The sequence below is a fragment of the Cercospora kikuchii genome, assembly GCF_019650295.1.
Source record: "Cercospora kikuchii DNA, contig_00004, whole genome shotgun sequence".
NCBI classification, from domain to species: domain Eukaryota; kingdom Fungi; phylum Ascomycota; class Dothideomycetes; order Mycosphaerellales; family Mycosphaerellaceae; genus Cercospora; species Cercospora kikuchii.
Genome location: NW_025408585.1, coordinates 3,810,354 through 3,824,527, shown reverse-complemented (window position 1 = coordinate 3,824,527; position 14,174 = coordinate 3,810,354). Strand labels below are relative to the sequence as shown.

The window sequence follows — 14,174 nt, the reverse complement described above, 5'->3', positions numbered from 1 at the left end:
TATGCTGTGTGCGTTAACGCTCATTCCAATATGCCAAAATGCTTCCAAGGGGGTATCGCAACCATAAACAAGAAGCGAAGTAGAGCAGGGTATGAGTGCAGTGACTCTCGATGGGAAGGTCATTGTCTTGGTATGTGTGCCGTCATATGTTTTCATTCTTGACATATGCTCGGCCAGCCTTCATGTCATAAAGTCGTGATCGAAAGGTCATGTAGTTAAAGGTTGTAATTGAGAGATGCTGCTGATTCGAGCATCACTCCTCTTTGATGTCGAGCGATCGTCGGCTTTGCTCGTCACTGCTGTCGCGCGTCTTGACCTTCTTCATGGTATTATTAGAACCACTGCGGGAGGACTTTCTCGAGCGATGAGAATGGCCAGTGCCACGTCGTTCCTTCTGAATGGGCAGAGCCTTTGCGGGCGACTTCCGACGAGACATGACAAGGCCTCCGTCACTATCAGAGTCTGAGTCAAATTCATCCTCGCCGTCACTGGTGGTAGTCGCCTCCTCATCTGGAGTGTAGCCTTCGTCGTAGCGATCTTCGTTGGGTATATCTTCCTGCTTGTGATTCAGAGTATCATCTGACGACTCCTTGCGATCGGTATCGACGTCTGGCTCTCCAGGCTCGACGGATGAAGCTTCAGACAAGACGGAAGGAATCGATGGATTACTAATCGACATCGAGACTGCCGAACCAAGATCAGAAGAGCTGGACATAAGAGCGGGGGGCAGCTGACTGGTAGCTCCATGAGGACTTGCAGATTCATCAGGTGTTGCAGGCGTGGATAATTCGGTAAGTGATGGCACTTGGGAGTTTTGTCGCGTTCGATTGTGGTCATCTGGACTTGTTGGACATGTCCTGCCATCGAAAGGGCTTGGTGAGCTTCTCCTGCCCGGCGCAGTGTTATCCGACCTGTCGGCTTGTTGTTGCTCATTGTGCTCGTTGATTCGCTTCCTAATGTGTTCCTGATGTGCACGTTGCCATTCTTCTGGTGTAGACTCGATTGCTTGCCGGTTGCCCGATGCAGGCCGTGAGATATTACGATAGGCCTCGAGCCGTCCAGCTGAGGCAATAGAACTACTAGAGCTCAGACGAGACAGGATTCCAGTTCCTGGCTGCAAGTGCTGGTGGTCCGAAGTCACTGACTGAGGGCGCGAAGATGCGGGGCTGTTGTGTGCGCTTGATTGAGGGGTGGATTCGCCGCGAAGAGATTCAGGTTGCTGTACGTGGCCTGATGCTGTAGCACCACTCACAGCCACACTTGCTTCGGCGTGCGGGTCGGCGCCTTGCACCGACCCTCGATCAGAGCCACGCTCACTGGAGATACCTCGCCGGTTCAGTGACCTCTGTCTACTTTTCGCGCGCACCCGCTCTATGATGCGCGCAGTGCCTCCAAGTAGGCCGCCCAAGTGGCTGCCGCCAGGCGTCGCCAGCGCCGTTGGCGTTCCAGGTAGACCAGGCGAAGGCGGACGGGATTCTTCCTTGATTCCTCTGCGGTAGCTGGACTCCGTCACCGTGCGCATGGAATCTGCAGCAGATGCTACAGTCATGGCACGGTGCGGCGGACTTGGCCGAGAAGTCGTCCGAGTGAGGCGATTGCTCGCGTCACTGCTACCGTTCAGCCGTGGAATGATCTTATCGTGCTTCTGTTGCTCCGGGCTGGCAGCCACACTCTTAGACAGTGGATGCTCGCCGTGTTGCGATGCCTTCAAGGCCGAGAGAAGCTCTTCATGACCACGAAGACTTTGCCGCCTAGCGTCCTGGCTGATGGTACTACTAGATGAGTGTGCAGAGGGCACTGGCGAGCCAGCATTCGACTGACCACGCGCTCTTGTCCTTCCTGTAATGGTGTCCGCAATTGTGGTTCCGATCTTCGTCACCGCCGATTTGGCGCGATCCAGCAAGTTGAGAGGCACGACGGCCGTCTTGAGTTCTTCGTTCGTGATCTCGATCTTCCTGTGTCCCAACTGGTGTGCAGGATCAGACTCCTCGAACCATCTTGGTTTGTTGTGGATGTCCGCGATCACCCAAGGATGGTAGCGAATTTCATCGAGCGTGATGCGCTTGCGTGGATCCTTGATGAGCAGCCTGTGTAACAAATCTAGTAGGTCCTCGCCTAGATCCTCATAGACAAATTCTAGCTCGTCGCGTTTGCGGTTACATTGAGGCGAGTAGCCTCTTCCGTGCGATGATGGCCGAGACTTGGGCTTGCTATCCACTGGGAGAAGTCGCTGAGCCGGAATATATACTTCCTCCTCCGCAATGCTTCTCATCACAACGTACTCACTATCGACAAAAGGAGTACGAGCGAAGAGCATACAGAACAGGGTAATACCAAGAGCCCAGATGTCGATGGCTTTTGTCACGGGCAGCGGCTCGTCCAAAGGATCGGTCGAGCATAGCTCAGGCGCATAGAACGCAGGCGTGCCTACAGTCTTGGCTAGCTCTTTCGCTTCGTCGTCCAGGTCGGTGGCCTCTGCCTCGCTGACATCCTCGCCCTCGCCATTGTGAACAGGTCGGCCAAGGTATGAGACACCAAAATCAGAGATCTTCACGCGGTTGTCGTGAGAGGCGAGCAAATTGGGTGGCTTGATATCGCGATGGATGATGCCCTGATAATGCAAGTACAAGAGTCCGAGTACGGTGTCCCTAAAAGCGCAGCGGATCTGGTCAATCGTCATTATCGGAACGTACTCCAGCTCAGTATCAAGATCAGAGTCCAGAACCTCGTGAGCCAGGTCCGACAAACCCTCTACGCTGCCATGTTGGGAGCCTCGTAGACTATTTGGCAAACTGGCATCTCGTGAGGAGGGTCCAGAAATTGGGTCGTACGGTCCGTACATGGTGCCCTCCAAGCCGCTCAAGTCGAACTCCACATTGCGTGAAGGTGGCTGCGCTTCGCTCACAGGTGACATGGTTTCTGGTTCCGGTGTCAGTATCAAGAACCGAGTCGGACGTGCGACGGTGGTGTCGAGGGTGGGCATCAAGGGCGAGGGAGTGCATGAAATGCGCCTACCTGCACCAGTGTCTAGCCACTGTTTCGGCTGTTGTGACGCTTGTTGCGCGAGTGGTGCGCTCATCTCGCCCGTGATGGAAGAAATGCGCGATAATCGATCCTCCTCGGACTCCTCACTCATCTCATCGCCAGCCAGCTCAATGCTCCAAGCCTCCGGGGCCTCGTCTGCTCCTCGTCGCATGCGTCGGAACGTTCGCAACTGTCGTCTCCTCTGTTTATCGAGACGTTTCTTGGCCTCCTCCAGGACGGCTCGATCCTGTGCTGCTAGGACTTCGTCGTGCTTTCCGGTCTTCGCTTCACGGCTTTCTCTCTCATACCGTCGCGCTTCCACCATTGCGATCTCTTTGGGTGCCTTTTTCCTCCAATTGATCTCACCCTTCTCAACCCATTCGAGCACAATGTACACCTTCTTGCGTGTTGGGTCATCAATGACTTCGAGCAAGGCTACCACGTTGGGATGGCGGGCCTTTTTCAAGATGGCGACCTCTTTCTTGACCTTATCCTCGGTAGTACCAAGGCGGCCCAGCTTTCGTCTCTTGGAAAAGCGCTCCACAATCTTGATTGCCACGTAGGTCCCGTTAGAATGCAGGTCGCGACCAAGTTTGACTTTGCCATGAGTTCCTCTACCGAGCTCGTCCATAATCTCGTAATGATTGATGAGCTTGCGACCCGAAATGGGGTCCACGTCAACGTCTGCGACATGCGTTTCTTTCGGAACATGCCTCTGCGTATGATGCAGAAACGGACTCGGATACGTTGCCGACGAGGAGTCGGAATGGAAGGCGGGCGCCGACGGCGGACCAGCATTACTGAACAGACCGAAGTTGGGGGTCACGAGGGGTGAGTTGGTCGCCGACCGGGACGTGCTCTGGTGATGCGATGCTATCGCCGTTGCAAAGTTGGCCACGGGCGAGTACAGCCCTGGACCCCTTCCCCGCAGGTGAGATGGGGTGTAATAGGCCCCGTGATATTGATTGTGTAGGGCGGCGAAGGTCTGATCGGGATACGTGGGGCCCAGAGACTTCAAGACTGGACGGGCTGGCTTGACAGTTGCCGCACTGTCGGTGCTCTCGATGCTCAGACTGGATACTTTTTGCTGAGGCGTTGGGCGGGGGGACAGCTGGGGCTGCGGCAGCGACAGCGATCCGAGACCTTGGACGTGGCCGGGAGCGGTGGCGTCGGTGGAGCTAGTGCTGACAGCCGTCGAGGCATGCGGGCTACTGGGCGCTCGTGGGCTTCGCGGTCTCTGGTCGAGTGCGGCGGTGGGCTGCGGGGTGAAGTAGTCGTTCACGGCCACTCCATTGGTCGCGTGCATCGTCGTCGCTTCCGTCGTTCGCGGTGTGGTGATGTTGACGGCGGGGGGAGGAGCCTCGGAGCGCGGAGTCTCCATATCGCTGCTTCCGCCATTGTGTCCATGTGCTTCCAGCACGAGTGTGCCATCGTCTCCGTTGTTCTTGGGCGCGGAATCGGAGGACATCCTCAACGCAGGCGCTCGCGGAGCCGGGTCGCTGTGCGCAGATCGACCCTCCAGCAAACAGTCTACCCGCACTTGCTTCTGCTCGACATTGAACGGCCTGCTTCAGATGGTTGATGGGCGCCGTCGCCTTATCATCGTAGACGCCCGTGCTTGGCGGGCGAGTTTTGTTGAGTGCCGGGGTTTCGCAGGGCTTCACGGTGACGGGCTGGTGCGTCAGGCAGTGTCGTACGGCGCGCCTCTGCGGTGGGACGGCGACGTTTGAGGGCGGCGTCGCGGTGGGTGGGTGTTGCTGATAAGAGATTCACTGACTCGAGGCGCGGTAGGGGAGTAGTAGTGAGGCCGGCGGAGTTATGAGGGTTCTCGCAGCGCGCGGCGACGAGCCAGGTGCTCCTCTACATACTTTCGCTGCGGGGCTAGGGTCGTACCAATCAGCCAGCGCTCAGCGGGCTTGGCTGCCACGATTTTAGCGGTCGATTCAACAACTCATCCGCAGTCATCACTTTTGTTTGCCGGCTGGCTCTAGGGAATGCATCGGACGCACGCAGGCGAGTAGAGACGGCAGCATACACGTAGACCCCTGCGAAGGCACGAGACAGAACCCAACGATTCGCTGCCCAAATCACCCTCGACGGCGTGCTTTTCGTCGTCATCCGCAGCGCTTTGTTGGGCAATCGGCACAAAGAGGGCCCCATACAGAGCGCACCACGGCAGCGGCAATGGGACGGCCAAGCGAAGATGCAGCTGCTTGCCAGGTGCACTGCTCGTCGTTGTCATGAGCACAGCGCGATGCAGGCTCCATTTCCCAGCGCAATGCAGCACACTTTGCATTATTGGTGCCATCATGTGTCGACAGCATCGCGGCGCTGTTGTGTGATCGCCATGCCAGAAGTTTTGCTCCCGGCGCTTTTTCTGCTGGGAGTCTGCATGCATGCCAAACCGCTCAACGATCTTCACCTACTGTATGCTGGGCCACTGTGCCCGCCGTCGCCCACAGATCGTGCTCGTCGTCCTCATCGTCTCCCCCATCGGACGCCTGCCTACTGTACTGCTCCTCTCCCTCCAACTCCCTCCCGGTGTGCCTGCACTGCTGCCAGCCCCCTCCCTCCTCCCCTCTCCGTGGATCGCGAACAATAGCCACGTCTTATGGCCACCTTATCGTCACCATGTCATCACACAACCAGCAAGCAAACCACACCTCGCCCGTTCGAGCTTGGGCCAGGTACACCATGCTGTCTCCAATATCAGAGCGCAGCCTGTATGGTCTCGCTACCGCGCAGCGCATTCGAGGCGTAATGTCCCCAGCCAGGCTCGAAAAAGGGCAAGCTTCTTCCTGATGAGGCCTGGCGTAGGCCTACACGAGCGCAAAGGATTCGCTCCACGCTGCTTTCCCCGCAGGTTCGCGATCCGCGCCTCTCTCGATCTGTACACACCTGCATACACTCTGATATGCACACAACTCTGCACGGCCACGGCCGCGAAGTCTATGCACTCCATCCATGCCCGGGCCCTGTCGAGCAAGCTGATGTTGCCTCTGTGACAAGGCCTTCCTCGCCTCTTCGTGGGCCAGCAGGGTCCGCGCAACGATGGTGATAACGATCGCCTATCTGCATGCAATGTCATGCAATTTCGACATCGTGAAGTACACTCGTCACTTCGATATTGACAAACACTTGCGCTGGAAGGAGAGGAATGCACTACTGGTTGGTGTATTGCTTTGCAGCGATCGCTAGTGTGATCGTCGAGCCGGAGAACTACAGAACAAGGCCAGAGCAGTCACAAGATGCGGCGAATGGCGCAATCAGCTTCGACAAGCACAGACAGACTACTGACTACGGAGAGCACTCCGACATAGCAACAACTATCGCGCGCGCTGTCATCTCCAACACAGTCAAACGGCCGCTGCATCTTCCTGTTCGAGCAGTATCGCTGTCATCGATGCCAGTCGGCAAGATGGCCTCGCTGACAAGACGGGACGTGAGACCAAGGTTTTGCGGGTTGATGGTCCTTCCGAGACTGCTCACGCACCCTCACGCTTTGCACGTGGAAGCGGAAGCTGGGCAGTGCAGTGGCCACGACGACACCTGCCCCTCGCCTGCGTGCATGAAACAGCCGTGCGTGCGCTCTATGCATGTTATGCGCATTGCGCTTGCGCGTTGAGCTTGCACAGAGTCGAGCGTCTCACAAGATGCCTTGCTCTCGTGCTTCGCCAAAGCTCTGAGCATCCGCCATATCTTTTGGCCGCCCAGCTCAGCTCAGGTACCTCTCTCGCTAACACCCGCGTTTCGTGGCTGCAGACCAACCTGACGTCCAAGACTTGTCGTGTGCCTGTTCGCCAGGTGGTCCAGGCTTCAAAATATCCAACTTTTTGGCGCCACACTGGGTGATCCACCCCCATCCTATCACCTTGTGCTGATTTCCATTTCCATCGCTCTGTGCAGCTCGCTTAGGAGCAGCCGTGCGGCATTGCTAAGCGCGCCTGCCGCTAACAGAAGACCGACAGCTATCACGGCTCCAGAATCGAGAAAAGCCAGCCGTCGAGCTGTTGCCGTGGCCGTGCCGTCAACGCACATCGACGCCGAGTGGCACCCGCGAGAGAAGTTGCCCGCGCGGCTCAAATTAATTCTGTGGGGGTTCGCACAATACATGGTCAACCGAGGCGATGGACTCCGCCAATGTCAGCAGCATGCAAAGTATCCCCGGCTTTGATGTGCATGAGCCATTTGGCCAGATCGTCGACCTGCCATTGTGCTACTTGAACGACGACAGTGGCTAAACCCGCTTACAGTAGGTAGGAGCACCGGCTATCGAAGGCCTTGATCAAGAGTATTCATCCTCGCAGCACAATAACGCATTGATCTTCCGTCGCACAAAGATCTTGCGCAAGCACACTGTCTCGGATGTCTCGGGTCGCAGCAGCAAAAAGGTGGCTGTTATCACGGGCGGGCGCCAGCATCGACACCACGTGCCTGCCGTTGAAACCAACGACACTTACGCAATCGCAAGTGCACGCGTACGACAAGCAACGTCTCGGCTGCTGATGAGCATGGCATGACCAACCGGACACTTGACACTTCGTTTTTTCGCAACATGTTCCACAACAACTTCGGCTACGGAGTGCTTCCTCTGAAAAGTGCATCGAAGCCGATTCTCGCGAACCGAGATCTCCTGCTCGTGCCGCCGAGATACTGAAGACTCTCTCGCCTGTTTGCTTCCGGTTGGTAAGCACGACTTCCTATTCTGTACTTCATCCCCTCCAGCTTCCATCCCAAGATGGTGTGTAGTGGTTCACGCGAAGTGTTTCTTGACGTGGACGAAAGACAAAGTCGATGATGTACACATTTGCGCGCGCAATCCTCTTTCAGCTGTTGCTCCTTCTCGCGAGGAAGTTCGGAGGACTTGTGCGATGTTGACACCTTTTCCAATCAACCCTTGCACTTCGCGTCCTATGCGAGAGTGGCGAGGTCATCTGAAAGGCGGCTGTGGGTAGGGCTGAGGCAGGATGATACATGAACTACATTCCTCTAGGGCGTGATAGATCGAGGGCTACGAGCCTACAGTATAGTATCGGAAATGCTTGGCCTCTCTTTTGGCTGTCGCGCGCCGTCTCAGCTTACCTTTTGGGGCTGCTGTGGTTGTATATTATGCATAAGGCTTGAAGGGGATGTGATTGATGCGCGGGCTTGCAGTGAGGATCGGAGCACGAGCCGAAGTTGCGAAGTGATGAGGGTTTCGGTTGGCAAAGATATTGCTTACTGACTGACGACGAGTGTTTCGCAGGCCGGCTCGAGCCCACGGGCCAGCTGACTCTATGTGCGTCCTGCCGCAGGGGATGAGATCGCAGTCAGCATGTCTCGTTTGATCAGACGTGAATATCCCAAAGACTGTACTCGATAGTCGCAAGTTGTAAGTAAGTGCTACTGTATTGGGCTAATCGGGAGAGTGTAGAGCTGCCTCCACAGTTCTCGAGCCCTCTCCAGAAGCAAACATCAAGACAAGAAAGAAAAACGGGAGTAGGAAGTCTCTTTTCGGTGAAAGTCCATCATATTAATGACCGTTACATCGTGTCCTCGTATATTGACCAAAGAGAAAAAAATTCATCCTTTCCAGATCCCCAGATGAATTTCCCCCTCAAACACGCTGCATCAAATCATCGAGAAAAAGACTCCACCATCTTTGCCCCTTCAAATACTTTAACAAAGACCACCCCAAAAAGCCTACCAGAGACTTTTGAAGTGCCTTTTTCCCCCGAAGTTAAGTAAAAACTCATCAAAGTTCGTGTAAACAAAACTTCTTTGAGCCCGCAAACCTGGTCGACACGCCTAACCAGAGACTGTCACCTCCCCCTTTTGGTATCAGCGCAGACATTTAATCATTTCCTAGTCGTGTCATCATATCACTCTTCATCTTGAGAACCGATAAGAACCAGCTTCACGGGGTAAAATTCTGTGAGAGGAGAGTCAGTGGTGTTGCACATTTGATGGCTTGAAGTCTGGGTGATTGCTTACCATAATCATTCGTCATCGAGTCATTTAAGCAGCGAACTGAACAGGCTTGAAGACCAAGTTGTCGCGGCGAACCATAGGAGCGAACTCGGCGATGCTGCGCTTGGAAGATGGAGAGACGCGCTGCATGATCCAGTTGACGGCGGCACCGAAAGCACCAGAGCCGATAGCAAGTCCGACAGGGCCGATGGCAGCGTCACGGGCGAAGATGGGGAGCTCGTCGTCGGACAAGTCGCGGGCGAGGATGGAGTTGAGCTCTTCAATGTCGGCAGCAGAAAGGTCGCGCTTCTTGGAGGATGGGGAGAGTCTCTGGAGGAGCCAGTTGACACCAACACCGAAAGCACCAGAGCCAATAGCAAGTCCGACGGGTCCAATGGCAGCGTCACGGGCGAAGATGGTGTTCAGCTCAGCATCAGTCAGGTCGCGAGCCAGGATGGAGTTCAGCTCGTCGATGTCAGCGGCGGTGAGGTCGCGCTTCTCGGAGGATGGGGAGATTCTCTGCATGAGCCAGTTGACACCAGCACCGAAAGCACCAGAGCCAATAGCAAGTCCAACAGGGCCGATGGCGGCGTCGCGTGCAAAGATAGTGTTCAGCTCGTCGATATCGGCGGCAGAAAGGTCACGCTTCTCGGACAATGGGTTGAATCTCTGCCATAACCAGTTAGCTCCAGCAGCGAGTGCACCGCCTCCGACAGCGATTGCAACAGGGTTGATGGCAGCGTCGCGTACCAAGAGGGAGTTCAGCTCGTCAACGTCAGCGGCAGTGAGGTCGCGCTTAGCCTGCTTGCCTGGGCCAGCAATCTTCTCAAGCAGCCAGTTGGCGACTGGGTAAGCAGCGCCGCTGATAAGGGCGAGAGCGCCAGGGCCGACTGCAGCATCACGAGCCTGCAGGCTCTGGAGGATCTGGAGGTCCTCATCGTCAAGCTCAATGCTGCGCTTGGCTTGCTTGCCTGGGCCAGCAACCTTCTCCAGAAGCCAGTTGGCGACAGGGTAAGCAGCGCCGCTGATAAGGGCGAGAGCGCCAGGGCCGACTGCAGCATCACGAGCCTGCAGGCTCTGGAGGATCTGGAGGTCCTCATCGTCAAGCTCAATGCTGCGCTTGGCTTGCTTGCCTGGGCCAGCAACCTTCTCCAGAAGCCAGTTGGCGACAGGGTAGGCAGCGCCACCGATGAGAGCAAGTCCGAGAGGGCCAACTGCGGCGTCACGACGCTGCAGGCTTTGCAGGAACTCGATATCATCGTCGTTGAGTTCGAGGCTGCGCTTAGCTTGCTTGCCTGGGCCAGCAACCTTCTCCAGGAGCCAGTTGGCAACAGGGTAGGCAGCGCCGCTGATGAGAGCAAGGGCACCAGGACCAACTGCGGCGTCGCGAGCCTGCAGACTCTGGAGAATCTGGATGTCCTCGTCGTCAAGTTCAATGCTGCGCTTAGCTTGCTTGCCTGGGCCAGCAATCTTCTCAAGAAGCCAGTTTGCGACGGGGTAAGCAGCACCGCCAATCAGGGCAAGGGCGCCAGGGCCAACGGCGGCATCGCGAGCCTGAAGCGCCGAGAGGATCTGGAGTTCGTCGGCGTTGAGTTCGCTCACATCACGCTTGCCAAAGAGCTTCTGGACAACTGGGATAGCCAAGCTGCCCAAGCCGAGCAGGCCCAAAGGTCCAATAGGATCGGCCTCGGCATCGCGGCGTTGGAGGGCGGAGAGAATCTTCAGGTCGTCGGCGTCCAGCTGAATGTCACGAGCAGAGAGCTTGTTAAGGATTTCGAGCTCGTTGGCGTTCAGGCTGCTGAGGTCGCGCTTGCCAAAGAGTTTCTGGACGACTGGAATAGCCAAGCTTCCCAGACCGATGAGGCCCAAAGGACCAATGGGCTCGGCTTCGCGCTTCTCCTCGAAGGTGATGTCTTGAGCGCTGGCAAGGCCCAAAAGAGCTGGAACGGCGACGGTGGAGAACTTCATTTTTGCTGTTGGTGGTTTTGTTCGTTGAACTGTTGATTTGAAATGATGTGAATTTTTTTGATTTCTTGTGATTGGAATTGACGCTGAGAGACCGGCTCTAGTGTCAATGAAGGAAGAATAGAAAGCTGTTCGGACTACCGGAGTCGAGTGAAAGATGAGTGAAGAGGAAAGAAAATGCTGCTGATGCTGATGAGGAAAGGAACCACAGAGCGTGCTGGAAGACCTGTTATATATCACTTCCGCCAGGCCATCGACCGGGCCCATAGGATGTCGTCCTTCGGCGAAGACACTGCGGCGCATCCTTTGAGGAGCACAGACGTCCGGACACATGGTGCAATTCTCCTAGCCTGGAGGAGGCTATGGTCAACCTAACTGTTGAAGCACGCGATGTTAGTCTTCCTTCGGCGCAACCCCATGGAGACAGGACGTCCATCGCCTGATCGGCGGTCCGTGAGCACAGAATGCCCGAAAGCAATGACATTCCACCCAGAAAAGGGCAGTGGGCTTTTTGGCGGTGGTTTGATGTGCTATAATTGTGTGCTCGTCGAAGAAGCCATACCCTTTGCGGACCCACTTGTTGCTAGAGATCTTGATAGCGCGGAGGTTTATCCGGCATGTTGTCACCTTGGGTCTGGTGGATCCGCTTCTGATAAGCCTGTGGTATATGGGCCAGTGGACCTGGACCAGATACATTTTCGCATGGAGCATAGGGAATACCTTTGCTAGGGATGGCACAGAACGTGGTGAACGGTGAAAGCAGCGATACTTCTTCCACACGACCAACTCCAACTGGCTTGCGTGACATCCGATTCCAGAAGCCAAATGTTGGCCAAGGATGAATCGCATTGAGCTCCCGGCATTATTCCTCTCGCATTCCCCTTTCATCCAAGTCCCATCAAGCTCGCGGGCCAAGCTCGATGCCAAGCAAACACCCCCCGGCATATCCAGCCAGCATTGCCCGGCTAGTGTCTTCGCTTGCCATCATGGTCGCACTGTGCACGTTCCTTTCGGCGTTTTCATCCTTTGACGACATACTGCTTTCAGTAACGTCAGATGTCTTCACAGATGACAAAAAGGCCGTCGAAGTCATGTGCCGTCATCTTCATTGGTTCTGTGTTGCAGATGCTGGACATAGACTGTATCATCCATATGTACATCTTTGAGCTTGATCAACGTCGTGAAGCAGTCGGCAATTGTCAAGAATGAAGACAAGAAGAATGCATGCTTTTCGTAGTGCTGATTGTGGCTGGACTTGACTTTGCTGGTTTCTAGACCTTCGACTCAATTCTAGACAATCCGGAGTCGGACCTAGCGGCTGCCAAGACACGTGGTGCTTTTATCGAAAGACGGGAAAACTGGAAGCAGCCGGAAATTGGGCGGTGGATGGCTGATGGGCGTGGCACTTCAGAAGGCTGGTAGATTTCGGCAGTACTTTGCAACGAGACGGCCCTGTCCAGGCCACATGTAGAGGATGATGAGGCTTCGAAACCCGAACGCGAGTTCATGGTCTTTAGCCCTGTCTCCACGTGGATGCTCGTTGCAAAAGACACAACTTGTGCTACGCCGTTGCTTGTTGCGTGTCGCCGAATCATACGAACGTCGATGCGCAAGGCCTGATGCGCAGCAAATTGGTGCTCTGTTGTCGCATGGCTGCACTGATGACCACCTGCCGCTTTTGCTCGTGCTAGAATTGCATCTCATATTTCAGAGCGTCCCAAAAGGTGCTGAGCAACCACAAAGACATCATTTTGATACCAATGAATGTGCAGAAGTTACGCTCGTTTCCCCAGGTGCTAGGACCGAGTGCGGCGAGTTTTCCTTAGCCCGCTGTTTCACGGCGCAGGTCTGAGTCCGCGTGCGAGGTGTGTCATGAACTTGGTCGGGCTATCTACTGCTGTTGGAGACTGCCCTGTATCTGGCTCTTGCGAACGTTGGTCTCTCTCAACTGCCTGTCAGCTTTGCTTCGATTATGTGCGCCGTCGACTCAAGGCCCGATCGCAGTGCGTAGTCGACATTGCGCTTCCAAGTCAACTTTCACATGCGTCTCGAGGCAAAGTGCCTTGCAAGGGGGTTGAGCAAATTTGCAGCATGCTCGGAACGATTCCGTAAAAGACAGCACTGCCAAGAAAGCGATATCTTCATCGGAGTTTCGTGTTTAAGCCTTGCAGGTCGATGAGCAGCACAATGACTAGAGCTGTTGGCTCAGCCTCGTCCAATAACAAGACTTTGTCCGCGGAGAGACACGCGGGTCAGTTCCACCACTGATGTCTGGTGAGGCCCTTAGGGTTCATCCCACGTTTCTGTGCACGGTCGTCAAGGTGCGACCAGCCGCCCTCGTATGGCACCTAGGGTCCCTAGATGCGCGTGCTAGGCTGTCGCTCCTGCCTGAGATGTGTGCTCGTTTGGACTGCGACCGCATTCGCTCAGCCAAGCCTTTCGCTCCTCTCACGACAGGGCATTGTCTTCTCTTCGAACAAGACGAGTATCAGTGCTGCGATCCTTGTGGCGACAATATGGTCGCGTTCCAGCCGAAGTCACCGATTTCATGGAAGAGGCTGCATCTGCTCATGAGCCGTCCAACAGCGCTTCATCTTCTTCGCGCTCTCTTCTCGCCTCCTCCTCGTCCTCGCGCTCCCTCACGTTCGTTGCCTCCACGAGTGTAGCGCCTTCAATCCCCTGAGCCTCTGCGTCTCCTCGAGAATCTGCTCCGTTCGCTCTCCCTCTCGCCGCCTCTTGCTGCTTCTGTATCCTCTCCCTCACCAACCTGGCTATGGCGTTATCTGTTCGGACGTTCAGGGTGGACAATTTCTGATCCAGATCTCTTTTCAGATCCCAATTCGGCTTCTTCGGCTGCAATTTGAACAGGTCCAAGGGTGCATCATTCTTCTCCGCTTCTTCAGCCTGTCGCTTCGTCTCGGCTGCTAGCTCTGCGGCTTTGAGCTCGAGCGTCGTTTGCCCTTGGTCTGGAGCACCGTCGAAGCCGAGTTTGGCGCCCTTTGTAGCATGATCGTAGTTGCGTCCGGAAACATAGCGCATTGTCACATCATCTTCGTTCTGTGCTGGTGGCTCTGCTGCAGCAGACGGTGCATTTTCATCGTCTTGTTGCAAATCTGCTGTTGCGTCGGGCGCCTTACGCTTGAGCGACTTGAGTTGGGCGAGACGAGCTTTACGGTCTTGCGTCGCCGCACTGAGTGCTTGCGTCGAGGCCATTGCGTGCGAAGTGCTAGATGTGA

The 14,174-nt window shown here is 55.6% G+C and overlaps 3 protein-coding genes across 3 annotated transcripts; all 3 read right to left on the bottom strand.

The window, feature by feature from the left end:
• Positions 1 to 253: 253 nt before the first annotated feature.
• On the bottom strand, positions 254 to 4,492 carry CKM354_000771100 (uncharacterized protein; the record flags this gene model as incomplete). Its single annotated transcript, XM_044803067.1, has 1 exon — positions 254 to 4,492. The coding sequence occupies one exon, from the start codon at positions 4,490 to 4,492 to the stop codon at positions 254 to 256; it is 4,239 nt and encodes a 1,412-aa protein (XP_044659002.1).
• A 4,529-nt stretch (positions 4,493 to 9,021) lies between these two features.
• CKM354_000771000 (uncharacterized protein) lies at positions 9,022 to 10,941 on the bottom strand (the record flags this gene model as incomplete). Its single annotated transcript, XM_044803066.1, has 1 exon — positions 9,022 to 10,941. The coding sequence occupies one exon, from the start codon at positions 10,939 to 10,941 to the stop codon at positions 9,022 to 9,024; it is 1,920 nt and encodes a 639-aa protein (XP_044659001.1).
• A 2,565-nt stretch (positions 10,942 to 13,506) lies between these two features.
• On the bottom strand, positions 13,507 to 14,151 carry CKM354_000770900 (uncharacterized protein; the record flags this gene model as incomplete). Its single annotated transcript, XM_044803065.1, has 1 exon — positions 13,507 to 14,151. The coding sequence occupies one exon, from the start codon at positions 14,149 to 14,151 to the stop codon at positions 13,507 to 13,509; it is 645 nt and encodes a 214-aa protein (XP_044659000.1).
• Between the last annotated feature and the right edge of the window lie 23 nt (positions 14,152 to 14,174).